Source organism: Poeciliopsis prolifica, unplaced genomic scaffold (genome assembly GCF_027474105.1).
Source record: "Poeciliopsis prolifica strain line A6 unplaced genomic scaffold, Auburn_PproV2 SCAFFOLD019, whole genome shotgun sequence".
In the NCBI taxonomy this organism is placed as follows: Eukaryota; Metazoa; Chordata; class Actinopteri; order Cyprinodontiformes; family Poeciliidae; genus Poeciliopsis; species Poeciliopsis prolifica.
This window is the reverse complement of record NW_026562394.1, coordinates 9,813,902-9,837,764: the sequence shown is the minus strand read 5'-3', so window position 1 is coordinate 9,837,764 and position 23,863 is coordinate 9,813,902. Positions and strand designations below refer to the sequence as shown.

At 39.6% G+C, this 23,863-nt stretch overlaps 1 protein-coding gene across 1 annotated transcript in view; it reads right to left on the bottom strand.

Moving 5' to 3' along the window:
* uvrag (UV radiation resistance associated gene) overlaps window positions 1–23,863 on the bottom strand; it is a 103,352-nt gene that overhangs the window by 22,618 nt on the left and 56,871 nt on the right. Inside the window, exon 13 of the mRNA XM_055043934.1 lies at window positions 19,406–19,481. Within this exon, the coding sequence (XP_054899909.1) occupies window positions 19,406–19,481 (76 nt within the window). The remainder of the gene's footprint in view (window positions 1–19,405; window positions 19,482–23,863) is intronic.

The following is a 23,863-nucleotide window of genomic DNA, read 5'->3' as shown; positions in this document are numbered from 1 at the left end:
TGACGTGCTAGCAATGCCACCCAACACATGATATTAAACTTTTGTGCCTTAAAGCTGTGATAGAGTCAGATTCCCTTAGTAACCATTTCTGTGACTTGCCTTTGACAGTAGTCACTTATGTCACTCATGTCCATTGAGATCAGCTCAAATGAAATGCTGTTTTACTCTATACTTGGGTCAAAAGCGGAGCAGGAGCGGTATTACGCACTGAAAGTTCTCCACTTCATCTGCCATGGCTGGATTTTCCTCCACCCTTTTCACTCTCCTGTGAACAACAGTAATGTAACACAGGTGTGGCGAGCGTTCTCGGAGTGCGAGTCCAGTTCAAATGCAACCCTAACTAGAACCAGGCTCTTCTGTCGCATTACTTGTTGTTAGACGTTGCCGAGTATCATGTTGCTGCCACATGCAGTCAACAGATTTACATAATTACGGGAAGGGCTGTGTGAGACGTATAGGAAATTCACTTAGGGAGACCACCGGTCACAAGAGATCAGTGGAAGTCTCCTGTGACCCCAATCACGGTGGGGAAGGTCTGAGGTCAACACAGCTATGCCAGCTGTGACTACAACACGGAGGAGTGTGTGTGTGCTGGTCAGCAGAGGAGGTCAGAGTCTGCTGGGCTACAGTGACACCTATTGGAAGGGCCATCTGCCCTTATGAGGCCCTAAAGGTTAATCAGTCTTGAGACTCCAACGCCAGAGTCAAACAAAGTAACCCGATAGCCTCACAAGCTAACTTTGTTTGTGAGCTTCCACCTTTGAGGTCAACTTCATGTTAGCAGCACTGGCATGTCGGAATGTCATCAATTGCAGCAGCCACCTCTCACAGGAAATCACACCAAGGCTATCCAGCTGATTCTCTGATTTACAGTTTTGTAGCAAAATATACAAAATTTGTTCTTCTGGGAACCATAAATTTTCGAGGCAGGACCGCCGAATAGTGCCAAACAACGCGGTTCAAAGTGGTGCTATGCGGTATTAAAGAGAGACAGAGGGCAGCTCGAGATCAGTGCAGAACATAAGTATTTTTCTCTTGGCAAGAAGAGACGCAGCAACAGAAGAAAGCTTCTCTCCACAAACACAAGCTCCTGCCCGGTAACGGTACACCGCATAAATAAAGCAGACAAATGCAGCAATAAAAGGTCTCTTTTATTGAAGCTAGAGCCTAATCAGACTCTTTTTATGATTTGGAATTAAAATTATATGTGGTACTTTACAAGGAGGGAAATTGTTTTTATACAAGTTGTGTTTCCACAAGGCCCCTTTGGAAAATAGCAGGGTCCAGATGAGGATGAATGTACGGCTTGTGGGCAGGTGCCTTTTCTGGCTTTCTGCAGCCCACATGTTCTCTCCTGGTTGTGAATGGCCATCTTATTTTCTTTTCCCTCCCTTTTCATTTGGTGGACCTGACTGACATTTTATATTATTATTATTATTACTGCAGCAGAGGCGACTGGCAGGCGAGCCTTTAAAAAAAAGTTATTTCAGAGTGATACGAGTAGATCAGCTAGTCAAAGCAGAAAAGTCACTCTCTGCCTTTGTTTCCAATCTATCAAAAATAGAAACAAAAATACAAAGGATTTTCAGGTATGAATGAAATTCTCATGACAGGATACACATATCAGTCCTTCCACAATTTTGCCATTGTTTTTTTTTTCCATACATTTTGTGGACCGACACCAATTTTTAAATATTTGCAATGAATTTTGCTTTATTCTTTCCACAACAAACTGATTCCAAAATGTACATATGGAAGAAATAAACACGAGAAAAACAAAACAAGCAGGCAGACTGAAAACACAAACATTTATATTCTTAAAAGACCATAAACAACTCGATGTCAGCAGACAGTGACACGACCCATAACCATGATTGGTACTTCGTGCTTCTGTATGAGGATAAGTGTGATTTGTTACTTGCCATTTCAATCAGGTTGAGGCAGCAATGTGTTAGAAGTAAAAAATACTATTCCAATAAGCAATAAATCAATTAATCAGGCAAAAAATGAAAACAAGTTCAATCATTTTTGTTTGTATGATTTATCATTTTACTATTTTCTCTCTCTTTCTACCAGAAACTGGATGAGAAAAGCCTTCAGTCTGGTGAACTGGTCTCAACTAATTGTGTTTCTGAAGGATAATTTTGTTCACAGAGAAAAATACATGAGGTTTTTGTTTTGTTCATTTTGGATATTTAAAATGTTCCGGTGTTAGATGTTCACTAGAACCTCAAGTTTATTATTCTTTGAGAATGTGTGCTTGCGTTATTATGCCATTACCACTACATTACATTACATTACATTACTACATTACTGTCACAAAACAAAAATGTCCTCCTTTATGGCAAGAGCGACAGGAACAATTCATCATCCTGCAAAGTTGGTTGCAGTGACTGGCATAAAATACCTGCAGGTCAGAGTCACTTAAGTCCAAAGTTTTTCACCTTTTTGGCTGAAATTTGCAACAAACTCAGAATTATCCATTACCATGACAAAAAACATGCAGGGATCGGTTGATTTTGTGTTAATTTCCAAGATTGCAAAACTTAGCAGAAGTGGACAAACCATGACAGGAAACTCAAAAAAACTCTAATCAGTGAAAATATTCTATGCTCTGACAACATTCCTCAAGGTAAATGTTGTTACTCTTGTAAGTCAACTAAAAATGAAATAGTTTTAGCAAATTTTCAAGTCAAGGGAAAAAAATAGCCTGTTGATCTAAATCTACAGGTGAAGCTTTATCATTGTGATCTGCTAGAAAACTGGAATCAGTGCACACTCTTCAATAAATGCCATAAACTAAAAATATCCCACTTTTGTGGAAATTCAGCATCAGCAAAAGTGTGTTTATGTATACAGACAAAGCTCCATGAATAAGATTATTCATAATAGGCATTAGCAGATATCGAGGTTATAGGCACTAAGATCAACTTTGTTTAGATTCCCACAGAAAAGATCGGAGGTCGTGGTTGCTCTCCAAGAGAAACGGCCAAGGATGTTAGGCTTTAGGGAAAAGAAGAACACAAACAGAAAATATGTTTTCTTAAAATATCCATCACTTTTATTTTTTTTTTTAAGCTTTAAAACGTAGCCGGTGTTTTCCAAATTGATCTCTGCGCTACCGAGAAAGCAATTAACCCGTCTGGAGTAAAGGTCGGATTAAATCCAACCGACGCTACGAAACTAAGTGACAAATTTGCCTGTAAGCAATAACGCCGCAAAATTTCATCCTCTGCAAAAAACAGCTGAACTTGAAAATAAATGTTGGAGACGAGCAAAGAAATTTTTTAAGCAGCATAACAGAACAATAAACAGCAGCAAAGAGAGCCCTGGCTCTCCGTTTCATTGGCTCAGCGGATCAAATTAAAACCTGCCACGGCACTGGGAGAGGACGGGCTGCGTCCGGTTTACTTTGGAGAGCCCCGAGCATTCTCTGGTCATCTGGGTTTGTTCAACTGTGACCCTGCATAGTGTTAAGGATGTTAAAACATTTTTTTGTGCTGCCAAAAGGTTTCAGTGTTTGGAACCGAAGCAGTCACAGCCCAATAGGAAAAAGATTTGTTAGAAAGAATGAGTGATTAGGGATACTACTGTGTACAACATGCAATTTTAACAATGAAACAATAAAAAAATAAGAAAGAAAAGAGCTCAATCAGAACCAAAACCTTATGACAAAACAAAACCCAATCTATAAATTCAATGTTACATTCAAGCTTCTTCTCTTTCACCCATCCACAGTTGAGCCTTGCTCAATAATAACAGCCCCTGACCGGTTGGCCCGAACAACGATTAGATTAATTTGCTGCACTTCCTCTGCAGCTGCTGCCAGACAAAAATATACATAATCAGTAAAAGTCCCTTCCTTTTAAATCTGCACGGTTTGCATAGCGCACGGCGTATACATTTTCCTCTGCAACGGATGCGTCGTATAGAACTTCACAAAAACAGCCGCAGAAAGAAAAAAAAGAACACATATAAAAGCGGCAAATGCAATTCGGTTAAATGCCACCTAATTCCTTATTAACCAAATCTGATTAGGATGTAAAGAGAGAGGCAGAGAATGAGAAACAAATCGCCATTGTGTGGTTCTACTTTCCCCTCTTTACCCCCTTTTGCTTTTTGAGGCCAACTAGTATGTAAGGTTTTCCATCAATTCAGCAACGGGACAAAAGTGTGAGTTTGAACGTGCGGTTTTTAACTCCTTAATGAGCTGGACGGAGGCCACCGCTCAGCTGAAATGAGAGTTGGGTGGATTGGATACGGAAGTAAGGCCATTTCTTAAATTATAAAACATTAAGAAAAGCTTAAACTAAAGAGAGACATCCAAGACATCTCAGCCATTCAGACTGCTAGGATAAACAGAGGCGTTTAGATACATGAAACTAAGCACTATTTCAAGTAGGACTGAAGTTATGGCATCTCTGCTTATTGTTGGAGTCCTGCAGCAGCTCCACAGTCATGGAAATGAGAGATAAACTCCAACTCTTTATGCTCCAACTTCTGACAGCTGAGGCGGTTGCAAGGCGAAGGCGCCAAACACAACAGAGCTGAACATGTAGAGTGACAATAATTACATGTGTGTCTCTGTTTGGGTGCAAGTTTAGTCAGAGGTGGGTGTCCCTGCTGTGGGGACCGTCCTAATTGCTCTTAAAAGAAGGAGCCAACAACCTGGGTGAGGCGTGTTTTTAATTTTAAAAAAGGGCCCGTTTCCATGGGGACAACAGCCGCGCAGGCAATAATTTGTCCACCGACACCAGATCTACGTCTGCTTTCCATCATAATGTATGGGTAGCAACGGGGTCGACAGCAACAAACAAAGCCGTTGATCTGTAATTAGGCCGAATCTGAACAAATGACGCAAGTGTCAGATTTAAATGAGAAAAATAATCATTTTTAATATGCTAACTATCCTATTGAAGCTAAATTTATGTTTGAAAATGATTCATTTTAAATGGATTGTCCTGATATTTCAGAGTGGCTGTGCCAAATATGCCGTTGGGTCTTTGGTTTCCCATTCCAGTAGCCCCCAACTTGGAGGTCTGAAGGTCCATTTTCCCAGGGGTTCTGGTCGCCAGAACTTATGCCTGGATCACACTGAAAGATTTTAAAATTAGAAAACCTCAAAGAGCTCACACGACAGTAAATAAAATCTTAGGTGTAGTCAGACAGAGTGTGGTGTGGAGCCATTTGGTTTCAGACGGATTTGACTGACCAACTCAGGCGGGAAATCTCACAAAAACTCTCCGAGTTCAGAATAAACAAACACGGCTGAAGAAATGACATTAGAAAAAAACTTAAATTTCAAAAAGCCATGTGCAACTTAAATATTTTCAAAACGATATTTGAAAATATTAGAACTACATTTGGTAAAATGTCCCTTAGCAAGAGGCACTGCAACCACATGCTCTCTGTATTCGCGAACAAGCTTCTGGCTTATTTCTGCCTAAATATTTGACCACTTGGCAGAATTAGTAAAGTTCTTTTAAATTGGTTGTTTTCCTGCCATTAACCGACCTTCAAGCACAAGCTCACAAATTCTCAGTAGGGTCGAGGACTTTGGTGAACTTGGTCCGGATGCTTAATGGAAACCCTCCAAAACTAGTTTTGATCAAAGCTGCAAATTTCAGTCCAGTTCAAACGTATGGGTTACGGAGAAGGGGTGAGATTCTTGGTCCGCAGCCTCACGGTCCATATCGATGATCAGCTTGAGCCTTTGTGGCTCCTGGATTGGTTCTGAATATTCTAACCAAGTTATGTTTTCCCCCCAAAGGATTAAGGTTTGGGTCAATTGGTTGTTCCAACATAACACAAATCCCAAACACACATGGTTAAACCACACTAAACTGAAGACATGACCCTCTGACCGATTCTACATTTATGGACAACTCTTAAAAGGACAGGTCTATGCCTGGAAACCCAACAATTGAAATGAATTCAGCCAATTTCCCTCCCCTAAAAAAGTTGTAAAATGTCCAGAATTATGGCATAACCTCATGAATGGGGAGGAAGATTAAACTATCTCTTCCACCGACCATAAAATGCAAGGATTATATCCCCGACTCAAAAGTCTCTGCCCGGCTTTCTAACAATTAAAGAGGAGCGGCAATAACAAATGTGGTGGATTAGCATTTCTTGAAAACAACTGATTGTGTCGTTCAGATCTTTTGATTGACCAGGCATGATTTTGTGGTCTTTAGTCAGAGTCTTCTTCAGAAAAGTTTTTTTAAAAATCAAAATTGAATTGAAATAAATCAGTTTAAGGCTACTCTGAACTTCTCACAACTTGTATAAGTGCAAAACATAAGAAAGTAATCTGCGTGGCTTTAGAAGGTGCAGTGTACATTAATTATTTCCACATGAAAAGGAAAACGATGTCGATCCAGGCCCCGAATCCATCATAGATGCTTCATTAACAAAGAGAAAGTCGTGACCAGATGACAGAAATTAAAATATGATAGCATCCTTGTATTATATATCCTCCTGGTGCAGCAGACAGGGACATTGCCAATTGAGGGACATTACTTTTAGATCCCAGAGAAAGGTGTCCATTCAGAAAAACTGAACAAATAGGAGATTATTCAAACAAGAAGAAAAGAGACTTTAAGTCTATCGAGTGTCCACCATATGGACTCTGTGCTATCCAGTCTTTTTAATTATGTAGAATAAAATCTGAGTCGAACGGCTTTAACAGAACCCACATACATAAAACCCCCCCCCAAAAAACAAAGCTGGTTTTCAGGATTTCAGCAGAACCAGATTTGTATTTGTTCAAACACTGACCAGACGGGGCCAGCATTGTTTTATTCTCAGAGCTGTTTAATTTAATTCAGCCACAATAATGACTGCAGTACCTCACAAACACCCAAATGGCAGCACGCGGGGTTTGATGAATTAACAAAACAAACAAGTTTTTCTAAACTCTGTGACATGAAATATACTCGGTTTCTCCCCTCTACATTCTTATGACAAGTAGGAGGGAGTCGGGGGTGGGATAGAGCGTCTACCAGCAAAAGAAAATTCTTCTGTTTGTGTGCCTTGGTCCACTTTCTATCCCCTACTTAACCGAGAGAAAAGCAGGACGGATCCAAAAACTACAGATATTGTAACACTGTATGACCTAAGTCCGATCAAAGCCACTGATAAAACTCCCAGTGGAGGAAGCAGATTGTACAGTGAGAGGTCTCATAGGACTTTTTTTTTTTGTTTCACTGAGAGGTTTCGTTTTCGGCAAGCCAGTGCTTCAGATATGATCATATGACAAAGAAAAACGAAACAAGAGAATTTAGCATGTTCCCATTGCTAAACCTTAGTGGTTCGAGCACATAAGTGAGATATGGGGAAACAAAAACAAAAAAAAAAGAAAGGAAAACATGCTTCAACTACAAATTCCAAACAGCTGGAAACTGCAGACGCACTATTAAGTAAATGATGGAGGAGAGCAGCCAACACTCTCTAAACACCCTGAATCACAGCAAACGTACAGCAAATCCACAGTTTGACCTGTGGGAAAAACTACATTCAGAAATAATCACAACATCGCCGCTCTGATTGATGGGGAAAGATGAGGCACACAGGCGAATCCCTTTTGTGATTTTTGGGTTTCAATTTATTTGGTCCAATTCTTTTGAGTCGTTAAATGTGCAACACAAAACTTGAAAATATTGGGACATTACGGGGAACGCAAATATATTAGATTGCAGAGATTATTGCACTTCTTTTTTTATTTTCCCCCACTGCTGACAGTATGGCCATGAGATATTTTAGCATTTATCTTGTCAGCTTCATTTAATGCAGTGATTTACATCCAACCCTGAGTTTAAGGCTTGTAACGTATTCCAGAAGGTAAAATGTAATACTTTGTAATTCTGCCATTTGTTCTCAGAAAAAATAGAGCACAGCAGCCAGAGGATTTTTCACATGCTCTTTTAGCCTGGATCTGCAGGTTTCTTGTTGTTAAAGGGGAGATCTTCCTCTCCACCAGCTCCACATGCTTGTGCAGGACAAGCTATCAAAATAATGAATCACAAAAATCTGGTACCCTTCTCAGATAAATATGTTTATACATCCCTATAAACCAATTGAAAAATTACCTTTTACTTTTATTTCCCAAAAAAAAATGTTGGTCCACAAAAACTGAGGACTTTGTTGTGAGGGTTATTTGGATCTAATAATCATTTATATCAAATGTTAATTTTTTCATGCTGGTTAATATAAAAATAAACAACAACAAAAAAAAACAACAACAATGAAATTATGACTTTGAATGCAGGGAGGAATTTTTGGGGAGTAAAAAAAAAAAGAGGGGGAAACAAAAACATGATTTTGGAATTTGCATTTCAACTCTTTCCAAATGAGAAAAATAGAAAAAATAGTTTTAATCACTGAAATGTAACATCAAAAACAAATTAGAGAAAAGCCAGGAGGCGCCAGTCAGTCTCCATGATAACCAACACGTCCAACACTTTAACTCCTGCTGTTTTGTCATTATATGTATGCAACAACGCGTGAGGATTTGGGGTTTGCAACACACCCAACTACTTTGTTATTTGGATGGAAAGATGCTTGCAGCCAGCGGTGCTGGTACACCACAGAGGACTCAGACGTGTTAGGTTTGGGAGGACCGACTCTCCAAGCGCACTGCATCATGTGCATTCATTCAAACACGGTCAGCTGGCGTCCTGCTCAGCAGTTGGCCACAGATTTTATCCTTCGTAAAAAGAAAAGTACATCTTTTTTATTCTAGCTATCTTGAAAGGTTATCCGTCTCTTCTTTTTTTGAAAAAAATAATCAAAAACAACACAGGGCTCAAAATAAATCAGCTTTTCTCACTGGTTAAACAAAAAGAAAGAAGCCACAGCCCTAGTCCAGATGCAATATACAAACAAATGTTGAATGAATGAAAATAAATGAACATGATGAGGAACAACTTCTCTTGGATTCACTTTTAAAAACAGTTCAGAGGAATCCACATTTTTGTTTTATTTTCTTTTTTTCTCAGCTTTTTGCTCGTTTCTAATCTTTCAGCATAACTAATTTTGTACAAACTTTCACTCTGCTAACCCAAGGGCTAATTTGGCCAAATGAGCCAAAACATAATAATAAAAACAAAAACTTTTTAACCAGCTTCACACAGTTGTAGAATTATTATCCATTAACATTAACTTAACGATTGGCCTTATATATAGTGTAAGGAGCTACCCTGGATTCCCTTTGTGGTGATGGACAAACCTGGAACAAGTGACCACGAAATGTGGAAAATCAATTAAACCAACTTAAGTGTTTCATAAAGTCATAGGTGGTTATCCAGAGGAATTCCCATAAAGCCAGGAGCCGAAGCATAATCGCAGCGCACCAGCAGCCTCACTATGTACACACACCCAGAAGTGGAAACCACAGAACAGTGACACACACTTAGAAGTGGAGTCTGAGGCCTGCTTGTAAATCAAATGTTCTGGCTGACAGAAGGTAGGAGCTGGTCAGCATGGGAGCGTCCAGTAATTCAACTCGTCTTTCTCGCTATCGGAAGCAGCTGAACTTGAGTGGTTGAGGCCGAGCGAGAAGACGACAGACAAACAGCGCGGCAGTCTCCTACTTTTGGTGACACTTTTTATGGAGGAGGAAGAAGAAGAAAAAATAAAAAAGCTTTCCACTTCCTGCAGTAAAATATAAAAGGGGGTTCCATCAGTAACAAAGTCAGAGCAGAATGTTGCACTGGATTCAAGCTGTAGCTAACAACAAATGTTTGTGATGGAAAACCGGGACCACACAGTCGGGATTTGAAAACCCACCGGCGGAGAGAGGTGTGCTTAAAAAAAGCCTGGATTTACTTAAAGGGGCAACAGCATGTAAAACCGACTTTTTTTTAAAGATTTGCAACATGTTACAGGAATATTCCCTCATCAAACACAGAGCTGGAGTGTTGCTCTGATGTTTTTATGCATGTTTAAGAAATCCTTTAACATGCATGTCAGACCAGTCATCAGGTGTGGGCCTCTCAGGTTTTTCCAAGTTTAAAATTTTGCCTTGTGACCCAGACATTACAGTATATTTGGTGTTTGAATGATCGCAAAGGTAGTCATATGCATCTTTAGAGAGTTGCATAAGTATTGCAAGTATTTTAGCCATCAGTGACCGGTTGTGGTCCCTAAGCCCCACTATTACCAGGGGCCCATTGTATTGTCAAAGTTAAAGATCAGCTTATTTTAAGGCGTTTTTAAAAAATCTTCACCAGGAGAACCAAATAACTGTTTGGACCTGTAAGGGAACATTTAGGCTGGGTGCAGTATCAATGCAACAATTATTGCTACTTTTGATGAAGCATAAATGAGTCAATGAAATACCGCAGGAATGTAAGAGACACATATCTAAACCCGAATATGAAACACATTTTTCCTCCCTTCTTCTCTCTATGTATTAACGATGGGAGAGCCAATAGTGTCGGCCTCCACTCAAGACTGTTGATCTCACAACCCGACTGAAACTGGTTTTACCACTTTCTACCTGGCAGGGATGGTCACTTGCCTGAAATGTGACAAATAATGAAATGCTTTTCACCGTCAGGGAATGAAAGAGATGAAAAGGGTAGGTAGGAGTGCCAAAACGACGGCGTTGAAACTTCAAACATATTGTCTGACGCTCACTGTTCAACATTTGTACGGCATGTGGCCGAGTGGGAAGCGATGGTTATTCAAACTATATTTCACCAAACTAAAGCAAAAACAGACACCTTAGTGGCTTAGATTACAAAGAATCTCACCTGGTGCCTCACGTCTTACTTTTCCTCCTTCCTCGGGGCTGAATACGAGGCACACTATGATGAGATAGTTTTGCATTTGCTGGTGCCTGTCCTCTTTATTATGCATTTTCTTTTTTAATATCAATCCCTCGAAAATGAAAAACGGATGTGGCCATCACGGAGAGATGAAGACACAAAGTGGCAGCGGGCCGTTGAAATGGCCTGATTGCTTCCAGGTCTTGTCTGTCTTTGAGTAGAGATGGTGGCAGAGCCTCGGGGAAGCAGAGTTCAAGTAAACAAACACCTCACAGTGGGCTGCATCATAATTTCTAAATCCTGACGGGTCTCTTTGTCGAGATGAGGTTTGTGCAGGGGGTAAGTAAACAGAAGAGTGAGAGTTTTGTTCAAGGGGAACAGTGGAGATTTACCCGTCTGTTTCTCTTCTCTTCTTTCGCCGAGAAGGTCTTTGTGGAGCACACCAGCAAGTGAGTCACAAACCACAGGCCTCAACTGGACAAAGAGACAACCCTTCTAAATGAAATCTGAAATATTTCTGTCTAATGTGCGTCGTTTCTGAGAAACATCCTGGGGGGATCCAGTTTCTGCTCGCACTTAGAGGGGATCTGAGCAACAGAGGCAAAAAGACGGCACAAACACTGCACACACAGACAACCGGAGGAGAACTTCTCATCAAAGAGCGACGCCTCGGCGTTCCAACGATGGATCCTAGTTAGCTGTGATCTCTTTCTTCCTCCCCCACATAAAAGAGCCTAAGTAGATTTAGGGTATGAAGTTACACATCACAGTTTCCTCTTCATCTTCAAACACTTCTACTGGGTCAGATTGCCATGAGGAATGACTCCAAGATGTGACAACAGAAACCGATATTACAATTGTGAGCATTTACATACAATGCATCACGCTAGGGAGCAAGAAGGTCACATTTTATTAGTGTAAATTTGATTTTGTGTAAAACCGGCTGATTGCATCCAGATCGTCCCGATTAGCCGCACTGCAGAGCTGTGGAGCAAACAGCTACGCAGCAGCTGCAACGACGTTTCGACAAGGAAGCTGAAACGTGTGGCAGGTGGATTGCAATTGTCCCTTTTTACTCTGATACCCTTTAATCGGTGGTGGGCATGCTTCTTCCAATAATGAGCTAAATGCTTCTCTTAAATTAATTTTACAGGATAACTTTCATTCGGATAAAGTTCAACATCTCTGTTGAAGCTTTGATTGTGGCCTGTTCAAGATTCTTCAAGTAACAAGACGTTTATGTTCATGCTCTTATTTTGAAGTAGGTGAAGACTATTTACAGTTTTCTATCCTCAAATTTCCCCTTTTTTTTTTTACAGAAAATTTATTTCAAATAAAAAACGCACAATAACAAAATTAAACACGAACACTATAGAACAAGATCTAAACACATAAAACATCTAAGGGCGTTATAGAACATGTAAAGCATGTTATAATGTCAAAATTCAATTTGTATATAACTTATTGCAATAATTTAAGTTAACACTTTAGCATTAGCTTCCACTAAGTACTATGATGATGATTCTTCGGAGTGAACAGAACTAACTTTTCAGTTTCCTGTGCCCATTACCTCCCTTAATAAAATCCAGTTGCGCCAAAAGTCACAGTTAGTACACAGAAAATGCATAACCATCACTTTGGATTGTTCTGGTCCATCATATAGTTTTGTAAGACACAGAAAGTAAGAAGCAGATGAGTCGGTCTTTAACGGTGTATGCAAAGCTGGAAGTCTTGTTCGATCTCCAGTATCCGCAATAATAAAGAAGAAAAGGAGCAAAGTAATAGTTGGAGACAGTTTACATTGAGGAATTTTAACTGTCTTGACCATTTACACTGAGGTTGAGGGCATCTGCTTAATGTTCACTTTTTCCATGTCTGGGGGTCATCTGGTTTTTATTGAAGCCCAATCACATGAGCTAATGGCAGCAAAGCGCTACGCCAAGACTCTGTCGCATCTCTTCGGTCTGAGGTCACCGGCGTTGCCCCAGAGGTGAAGAAACAAGCCGAGGACCCAAAGTTCACAAAAAAAAAGAAGAAAAGCACGTTGATTTGAAGGTGCTACTCATGCAAAAAGGAGCAGGAGGTGAACGGGTTTGTTTGCACTCTCCTCATCAAAACAGATGACACACACTGTGTATTTCCACATTCTTTTTTTAAGACGGCAAACAGAAACATGGCTTTCCTGCCAGCTTGTTTTTTATTTACAAATGAAAAATTTTCTCCTACGTCGGTTTCTGTGGACAAAAAGCACAACTTTTCTTGCATGCTATCCAAACCAACACAATCTCAATGAAAAGCTTAGCTTTGAAAAACTAATTACTTTTATTTGTTTTTCTTTATTTGGGCTTAAAAGCATTAGAGGACCAGATTAAACACAGAGTCTTTCCTGTGTGTGACAATGCAAACTTTCCAGAAATGTGCTTGCGATTTTTGCTAAATTAGAGTGAGAATGTTGGCAGCTAAATTTAACAGCAAAGCATCATGGTTAATCTCTTAATCCCAGGATTATAGAGAACCCCCTAACGAGAAAAAAGCCTCATACTGATAATTATTGTAATTCGAAAAAGGTTAAGTTTACCTTTCCCAATCGTGTAAAACCTTTTCAAAAACATCGTCATTATTGGTTCAAGCAGGTCCTGTTATGCTCGATGCCACCTCCTTTAACCGCTAACTACAGTAGGCTTCCCCATGAGTCATAGCAGTGCTTTATGGAGCCACAGTTGCCACTCTTTACTGCAGCAGGGTGTCTGACGTATGCATCAGACCACCGCTATGGCACTTTGCCTGTAGATCACGGTACAAAGTTGCCAGAGACCTGAGAGGCGGAAGACTGCAGCCATCTTGCCCCAGTCGACAGAAATTAAGGTGAATCCAGAGGTGACTTGGTTGTGCCTGCAAAGAATTCACTGTAATAAATTGCAATTCTGCGTTTTCCTACGCTGGAGGCCACAAAATCTCTTCGTCCAAGTAACTAAGACCTAATTGTTCCCGTAGATGTTGTGTAGCATCAGTTGTCGTCTAATCAGCCCCACATGCCTGTTTCACAACAGCATAGCCAAGTGGATAACTCAGAGAGTTGGAGAATGCAGCACATGGCCCTTTTCCAGACAAAAAGCTGCTGGTTTTCCTTTGGAGTCAGCCACACTAACTTGGCTCATTTGTCTCTGCAAATGGAGGAGAGGCAGGTTTGGCGTTTGTGCCCCCCTGTGGAAGACCACTTCAGGCCCCGCAGCAGGCCTCAGATGTAGCAGGGGCCAAATTTTTAACAAACAGCAGCAGCCCGATGGTAATCATTTAACAATGAAGCTGAACAAGGGAAAAAAAAAATCACATTGGTTTAGTTGGATTATTTCAACAAATGAGAAAAAGCATGCTTACCAACACACACAGAACAGTAGTAAAAGGAAAAGGGTGACTATAGCAGTTACACTCAGATTTTCCTATGTTATTTGATTGCATATGAAATATCTGGAGGTTTGGATACATTTTCATGCCTAATTTCACCATTCCATGTTAACCTAATGTGATTCAGGCAGCCAGAAGAGCTGTTAACACCTCATAGTGCACTCCATCTAGCTTCCGAGACTTTAATGCGCTTAACGACATTACAGTACATCTGCGGTTAAATTATATTTGGATTCTAACCCCTCTTTGGGCAGGAAGGGTTGTGTTTCTGAGTTCTTATTTTTGTAGAGCAATTTTCTTCTATCTTCGCTTCTCCTGATTCCTTTCTATGAAGCATAATATGAGAAATAGTGATAATAGTATTCAAAATACTTTTTGGTCACTGGAAGTCGTCTCTATTAATATCAAGAACAGAGGCAACGTGTGTGAGAGAGCAGTCGATGTAAAATAGGCTACTAGTTTAAAGAAAGATTAAATGTTTATGGAGTTTAGATTTTGAACAATACAAATTGTAATGTAGCAGTTAGAACAGTTAGAATAAAAAAACTAAAAAAGTCAATCAGACGAGAAAAATGTCACCTTCACATTTGTGTCTGAGTCTGTTGAGGCCTCCTGTACAATCAAATTCAGAAAAAGCTCCAAGTGTGGCTAAAATCCAGCATGTTGTACGACACGCAGAAGGGCAAACTTTGCTTTACTCTTATCCTCTTCTGAATGAGGTCTTCACCTGTAGAAAATAGCTTCACTTTCATAACTAATAATACAGTTTAGTTGGAGTCGTCCCTCCTAAAGCAAATACTGAACAGAAAAAGACTTTAGTTCTGAGTTTCTGATCAGATTGCTGCTCAATTTGTTGAGCATCTTGGTTCATGCAAACCAAGTCGAGAAAACGGTGATTTTTCTTTGATCAACTGGTTTGGAATGAGAACAGAGGAATTCAAACCACATGCCGAGGAAAAAGGATCTCGTCTTTACTGGGCTCAACTCAAATCTGAGCTTCTGTGATGTAATTGATCGATTAAAGGCTCGCAGAAGTTGGCTGAGAAGCCTTTTGAAGAGTTCATCAGAAGTGAGGCGGAGAAGAATCGTCTCCAGCGGCTTCTCCTTTGTTGAAAGTGACAAGCTAACCACCTCTTCGGTTTTAAAAACGGTGACTTATTATCACTAACATATGGAGCAGAACCGTTTTGTCCACAAAAAGATATTACTTAGAGGCAAACCTGATAACTCGCTGTTGAGATGGATGGACGGAGGGACACGAGGAATGTACATCACTGAGCTTTAAAACTGAGATGAAATTTCACCCTGAGAAAATACTGATGTTCTCCTGAACCCTTCAAGCATTACTGCTGCTTCAGTAAAAATGGAGCAGGAAATGGTACATCCAGAAAGTCTTTGCAGTGCTTCACTTTTTCCACATCTTGTTACATTCCAAATTGGATTAAATTAATCTCTTTCCTGAAAATTCCACCAAGAAATATTCCATTATGACGATGTGGAAATTTTATCAAAAGAAAACCAAGAAATACCATTTATATGCGCGTTCACAGCTTTTGCTTTGGCAGAAGTTCCAGCATTAAATCTCTTAGAATATGTTTTCATAAATGTTCAATCAGAATCATGTCTGGACTCTGTCTGGGACTCTCCTCGACATTCAGAGAGGTTCTGAAGCCACACCTTTGACATCTTGGCCAAGTAGTTTGGATCGCTGTCCTGCTGACAAATGAACCGTTGCCCCAGTCTGAGGTCCAGATTGCTGCATTCATCTTTCCCTCTAGTATGACAGCTCCTGCTGCTGCAAAACATCCCTACAGCTTGTTGCTGCCACCACCATGCTTCACTGTAGGGATGGCATTGGCCTGGTTTAATCCAAACATGGCGCCCGGCATTCACACCTAAGAGTTCAGTCTTTGTCTCATCAGACCAGACGATCGTGTTTCTCCCGGTCTGAGAGTCCGTCAGTTGCCTTTTGCTAAACTCCAGACCAGCTGTCATGAACCTTTTATTCAGGTGTGGCTTCTCTATCATCCAGGCTTGGTTGGTGGATCGCTACAGAGACGATTGTCCTTCTGGAAGGATCTCCTCTTTCCACACTGGACCGGTTCTTGGTCTCCTTCCAGAAGAAGGACATTCTCCTCCAACCACTCAGCAGAGATGGCTGGCCAGCTTCAGAAAGAATCCTGCTGCAACAATCATGTCCTGTGTGCTGGATTCACTCTGAGAGGCGGAAAACATTCTCCTTCTGATGTTGTTTGTCGCTCCCTGTGTGTTGAACCCATAAGTATGTAACAGCAAATGTGGAAAAAGTGAAGAGCTGTGTATACTTTCTGGATGTGCAGTGTTTCTCCTATTCAATGAAACAGCACAAAGGCACAGGTACAGAAATAAATTAGCCACATGCTCACATACTTTAACTGAGTATGTCGCCCAGCTACATCTGTTTATTACATATTTATTAAAAGTGTGACGAAAAGATCACGCTCCTTCCCGTCCTCCCATTGTGATTATGTGATTAATGGCGGAGAAACAACTTACCATTACAGGAAAACTATTTGTCCGCCACCGTGCTGACTAGCTTGAGCATTCGTGACAGGCTCTGCTGTTGGGAAACAGCTGCAAAAATGATAGTTTTAACAAATATGCAAAAAACTGTTTTTCAGAAGTTGCATTCTGTAGCTTTAAAGTGCCACGTTTAGTTTGCATAAATAACTTTGCCTCCGCTGTCTTAGCCAGTCCGACCAGATGTAACTCACAGTTATCATTCACCCCTCACATGTGCCCACCTGTGCCCAGCTGATTGTTTCCATCTGACTTTGAAAAGCCTGGAGTTAGAATCTTTCAGCAGAGGTTTCATGAACACTGTTGAGGACATCCTGCTGAGTGGATCTCATTTTTCATCTTCAGCGGACCAGATTCCTTCAAAAGCTCCACATTCCCACTCTTCTATTCGACTCGTTAAACTGTCTTATAAATTGACACCGGGGGTTTTCTCTTGATAACCTGAAAAGACCTTCAATCCATAGATTATGTCACCGAATCTGGCAAAGGCAGCCTTGGCATTATTATTTTAGATTTGATTTGCGACGCACCGACTGCAGTCAGGAATATTTCTCCCGAAGTTACTTCCATGTGCCTTCTATCAGCAAGCAAATTAAAGTTTCAGCAAGACTGAGCACGCAGTCTGATGGCAACACATGGTCGAGGTTCGTGAAATTGAAATCTCAGAAAGCTCGGGTCACGAGGTGTAGCTTTGATCAAAAATGGACTGGGTGTGTGTGTGTGTTGGGGGGAGCTAAGAGGTGGGAATAAGAACTTGGATGACTGCACACCAAATGTTCTACATATAACAACAGAAACAGTCTGTAGGGAACCGATGAACTAAGAAATCCTGGACTAAAATATGGACTGAGTTCATTTTGACTGTTATTTAAAAAAACATCTTGATTATTTAAAATTAGATGGATCATGTGGCTATGTATCAAGCCACTTAATGAGAGAATATGAGATGCATTGAGGCTTGTTTCATTCTTTTTTCAGCAAAGAATGTTCTTTAGTTCTAAGCATAAAACGTACAGTTCTAAGCATAGAACTAAAGAAGCAAATTAAAGTTTGCTTCTTTAATTTGCTAGCATAGAACTAAAGAACGTTCAAACTAAGCAACGTTCACATTAGGTCTGAAACAATCACATTAATCCTAATGAATCGATTAATCATCAACTAATTTAATTGTTAACTTGAGCATGCAGACTCAAAAAAGGATGTCTTACAGTACGTAAGCCAAAACTGAACAATATATAGACATATTGAATTTAAGATTATTTTTTTAATCCTTTGTCAGTGATTAAGTTCTACACACAACTCAAGTGGTTAGAAGTAGATTTAGCTCCACTTGGTTCAAAAAAAGCAACAAAAAAAAATCCTATTAAACAATCTTTGCTATCTAATTATTAATCGGTTTATCCAAAAAAACAGTCTTCAGATTAGGACTAAGCTGTGCTGATTGATTGAGTAGTATTTGTTTTAGTTTCAGATGCATTCTTTGCTAAAACGTACAATAAAAAAAATATTGCATTTTAGGCTACAAAACATGTAAATATTGTCTTATTTTGAAAAGAATTTGAAATGTTTGTTTATTTGCTTCTTTCAATGCATTTTGAATACAAAAATATGTAATTAAATCTAAAATAGGCTTAGGTAGTTCAATAAAAAAATCTGTAAGCTGTAAGTTCTCCACCTGGATTAAAAAAAAAAGAGGCAAAAGGAATTTAAACTGCTAAAAGTCTGAGCGTATAAAAAAAACTCACCTACATGCACTTTAATAAGCATAGCAAAGTCACAAGATCAGCGAATCACATGACAAGACCAAAACTATAAATGAGTTGATGCTACCAACCGGTGGGTTGTGTACAGTTCATGCTTCACACAGCTCATTTCCCTGATGTCCAAAAAGATCTAACAAGAGTCTCGAGTTTACAACCGTGAAAGAAACCGAGAGGCTGTAACTGGGCTTTGTGGTCCGGTGTGCTCAGCTTCCTGCTGCTTAGGCGGTTCACAGATGGATGGATACTCCGACATGTGGAAAACACGTACGGTAAGTTTGCCCACAACACTCCGATGTTAGTCTTTTTGCAGCAAATGACACTAAAGGTCAAAATCCGTAAGAAAAAGATGATTTTTTTTTCATAAAAATTAAGGTTTTATAAGAGATGAGACACGCTGATAATGATCCAGAAAGAAAATTATTACATATGACAAATATAGATTGTATTTTATCTTATAATCCTCAATTTACTTCACTGAAAGACAATTAAATATACATTAGATGTAAATAAAAAAAAAAAGTTAAGTAGTTGATGCCCAATGTGTTGAGAACGAACACGTCAGAAAACCTAAAATGCTCACCACAAAAATAAAAATTGCTAGTCCAAGACATGTGAGCATCAAAGATCCTCTATGCGGATGTTCAACCTTTTCATTTTTTCTACAAAAGGATGCAAAGATTATATTTGGACTAAAACATCCCAAACTGACCACAGAGTCTCTTAAAGTCTTCTGAAAATCAGTGACAGGCACATAAACGACAGAGATGGTGATGTTTCACCCAACCTGAGCCAGAATGGTTGAAGTGTACATAAATATATTTTATGCATTCTGGTCACTTATCTTCTGATCCAATTATCAATTATTAAACTTCACCCATTAATGGCAACTGTTTGCTCATTCCTTACCTGGGCGATGTTCTTGTTTAGCAAGTAGACGCCATATTCAAAATGAAAGCGCTCTCCTCTAGGATACAATGGGAATCTGTAAAACACAGAAGGACATTTAACTGAAGAGCAATACGAGACTTACTGTTTGCGATCTATTAGATGATTTGATGGCTCGAGTCTTCACAATAAAACACGATTAGGTATTGATCTGTGAAACCTGAAGCTTTACAGACTTTGAGAATCAATGTAGAGACAAATGAAGTTGAAACTTTGGCTTCTTTTAAAGTGTTTAAGCTGTGCAATGAATCTTAAACCTTCCTTCATTCTCTTTTTTTCCAAACAGAAATAATTCCCCAAAAATTATGAAAATACAGAAAAAAAATATATTTTCATCAAGCAAAGAACTCCCATTTATTTTCTTTTTAAGAATCTTTTAATCAAGAGTATGCACTTTTATACATTTCACTTCATTTTTATTGAACTGCAACAAACATTAGGAACATGTTTTAATGAGCAGATGTTAATCCAGTTCTTCCTTTGTTTCATGTCAGATTCAAAGCTACTGCATGTGTTACAGATCTTAGAAAAACGTTACAGCTCAGACTTGCCAAAAAAAGCTTCATTGGAAAGTGTGATCATAAACATATCTATATTATCACTTTACAAATGTGTAAGTCCAGTGAACATGCTGATAAAAAAACAAAAAATAGAAAAAAAACTTGAAAATTTGGAAAAGTCAAAAATTTGCTAGCGAATTGGAGATAAATTTAAATTCAAATTTTCAACTTCTGAAACTCAGAATATTTCCAAAAGTCAAACATTCTGTGAGTTTCAATTTTTGACTTTTAAAACTTAGAAATTTCCCAGTTTTTTTCTAGAAAATATCTGAGATTAATTTAAGAATTTGAATTTTTTTGCTGGAATTTACTCCTTTCTTTCTACAAAGGCCCTGGTATACCTTCAGATGCTGAAGCATGCGCTCATGCAGTGTTCGCTGACAGCTGCAGATGAGGCAAAAAGCTTCGTCTGGATCCATGGCCCTAACCCACTGATGTCCAGTCAGCACCTTGTTCTACTGTAGCATCAAACAGGAGCAGTGCAGCACCATCTTTCCGCCAAACAAGCACAAACAAAGGGAACTTTTGCTTTCAGCGTGACGGGAAAGTCCCATCAGTTGAAACCCAGATGTCTCAGTCGGGGCAGAGACGGCGCAGCGGATGCTGACATGAAGTGGGAAGTGCTGTGAAACCGGTGGACTCATCCCTGCCTGTCATTAACAGCTTATATCGGCTGATCTCCCACGGAGAGAATATTTAGAAAGCTACGTCAGAGTCTTTACGTTAGAATGCAAAGCATTAAAAAGGAAGGCCAGAGTCAAAGCAGCGTTTCAAAATTGAGTGTGAAGGCAGTAAAAAAAAAAAAACAGGGCTTCTTTGTGGTCTCGTCTAAAAAATGTCAACAAAATACACAAGCTCTTCGTAGGACAATGGTTTTATTTAGAGCCACAATGAAGCTGTTTGCATAAAAACCGCCTCAAACAGCTTTGTCCTCACAGACGAGCATTAAAGTCATCTGTTGCTATTAGCAACACATGTGCTTGTTCTTAAGTTCGGGTGAACCGACGCACTGACCCATGTCTCGGTGTACCACGGTTCTTAAAAGTACATTTTACGACACATCATTCGCTAGAATTTAAAGATCGTTCTTTACAACATTCAGACTGCAGGACTCTGCTGCCGTACGAAGCAGAGAGAGAAAAGGTCAAAGTTCAAACCATCGCTTTCATCCATCACAATGGGCAAGGATCATGTTCCCAATTCCAACACGTCTCTGTCCCACTTTTGCCAACATATTGACTTTGTTGCTATATTTAGTTACTTTTTTCCCCAAAAGACGACGAGCGACAAATCTAGCGACTTTTTTCTATGTGCAAAAAGGAGACACACTCCTCTGTGTTTCCATTTCGCAATAGAATTGCAATTGTTCAAAGCTGCTGGTGATTCCACTATGAATTAAGTGAATGCACATCTCATTTCTCAAGTTTACTAATGTTTCTATGCATTTGATTCAGTGATTCATCTCCTCCGCTGTGAGTGTCCCCGATAGCTGTCTTACTGTTCAATTTAATATTATACAAAACTGATTCATGTACTTTGGGTTCAGCAAAGCATCTAAATTATTATATTGACATTCTTGAATTATTTTATAAAGGTTATTTGTGGAGATGCACTGATCAGATATTGATGTCTGTATCTGTTACGGTCTTGAAAAAATTATAGATCAGTGACAATGTGGCCGATTCATAAGGGCAGATCTATTCAATCTAACTCTATGTTTTTTGCTTTGAGTGCCATAATTTAATTTACATTATATTACATTTCCTAATTGCATGTGCTGATCCATTTAAAATAAGGTCTGAGGCAGCGCTTCGTCCTGAAAGGGGCTTGGTTGTCTCAGCTATGTTTTAGATGAGGGGATAACATTATAATACAAAGTCAATTTCAAATCACACAACACTTCTCCTTTAAATAAAAGCAAACAGGTCGTGGTTTACATTTTTCACAAATCTTTGCGCTAACAACATAAACTCATGGTTTTTATATTCATAATTGTCATAGAAAATTATATTGACCTTTGTGCACTTTGACTATGTGGAATGGTTCCACAGCGTCAGAGCGTCTGGCTTACTTCCGCTCGTCTTGAGGGACTGGGACTCACGTTTTTTTCCTTTTGCTATTCCTTAAAAGTCAATCATAATTGGGTAACTGCATATTAAATCAAAATACAAATCCTCCATAGTTGACTCAGTCAACTGCCATCACCTTAATAGCAGTGGAACAGGAGGTTAAGCTGCGCCTATAGCAGATTACTGCAAGGCCTTGACGTTCTTAAACCACAAATCTTCAATTAATTCCACATTTGACCATTTATAACAGGAGCATACCTCAAATCCCTTTCTTTTATTTGGCTTAACTAAAGGTTCTGTGTGTTTTATTATCTCAGCGCCTGTCTTGAGATCTTAGAGTCGTGCAGCGGTGATGGCTGGGAACACCTCATCACTCACGCTGCGGCTCTGGGAAGTTTAAAAGGTAAACCCCGAACAGATGGGGATCACTGCAGCGGTGGGTTGAACCCTAACAGGAAGTTGCTGTAAAAAGTATGTAAAAAAATATGTAAAAAAAAAAAAAAAAAAGGACGACATAGACGGGAGGCCACACAACCATTTTAGATGTTCATCCTCCGTATTCTTGACGTTTGAGGGAAAGCGACACGCCACAGGTCAGGTCTGAGCGGTCGGAAAGAACCACCAGAGAGGGGAAGAAAAACGGCTCTTCCTTTTGCTCCCGCTGGCATAGCCGCCGCAATTTTCCTGTGAATAGATAGGATGTGATCGCTGATGAACATACTGCATATGAAAAGGAAAACAGAGGCACTTCCAAAGTCCACACACGTAAAGTCATGAAGGCGCAGGTTCAGTCACAGCGCAGTGATTAATGACCGCTGTCCGCCACGTCTTGAAATCACTCTGGAGAGACTCCGGTTCACCAAACACTAGGAATTCCTCCCGGGACGTCCAGTAAAGTCAAATATATTGTTACACAGGCGAAATGAGGATATTGGAGGAGTGGAGGGCAGAAATGGTGGTGTGTGGGGGGAGATCTGGACATAAGGAAGGGGAGGAGCAACTGCAGGAGGACCATTCAAGTTGTTCAACATCCTACTAGGACTGAAATTAATGATTATTGTAGTAATTGAGTATTTTATTGATTAACTGGATAAAAAAAATTAATTGCACATTCCACAATTTTTTTATTGAACTACTTTAGCCTTATTTATTCAAAATTAGAAATGCATTAAATACATTAAACGATTGAAATAAATGAATCATTTTCCTATCTTCAATGTAAAATGCATATGTATTTTTGAACAGTTCTCACTTAATCAGTGGTCTGGCAGTGTTGGGCTTTTTTTGACTCAAGTTAATGATTCCTCAATAACTAAATTAGTTGATTGTTTCAATTGCTGATTAAGCTGGATTAATTGTTTCAGTCATACATCCAACCTGATTTTATTTGCCGGCAAGGTTTTTTTTTGTGTGTCCAGTTTAATGTGCAGATGCAATCTGTGTTTGAAATTCTTCTCACGTTCTCTTTTGTGGATATCTTGTTCAGTACCAATAACATCCTCTTCCTCAGCCAGGCCTTTCTTATGTGCACAGAACGTGGTTTCTGTATAGTTAAGATAAAATAGAAAAGATGTCCCACCGAAAGCAGCGTGCATCGCTCCAAGATCTCCAAAACCTGAATGAATTAAGCACGTGGTTTTCATTTGGTTTCAATAGAATCTGGAATACTGATTTGTTTGACCACAGTCCACGTTTCCACTGTGTGACGGTCCTCAAACTCAGAGGAGTCCATGACAACTCTGGGGGAACAAAAAAGAAAGAAAAAAAAGACTGACAGAGAGCTTCTTATT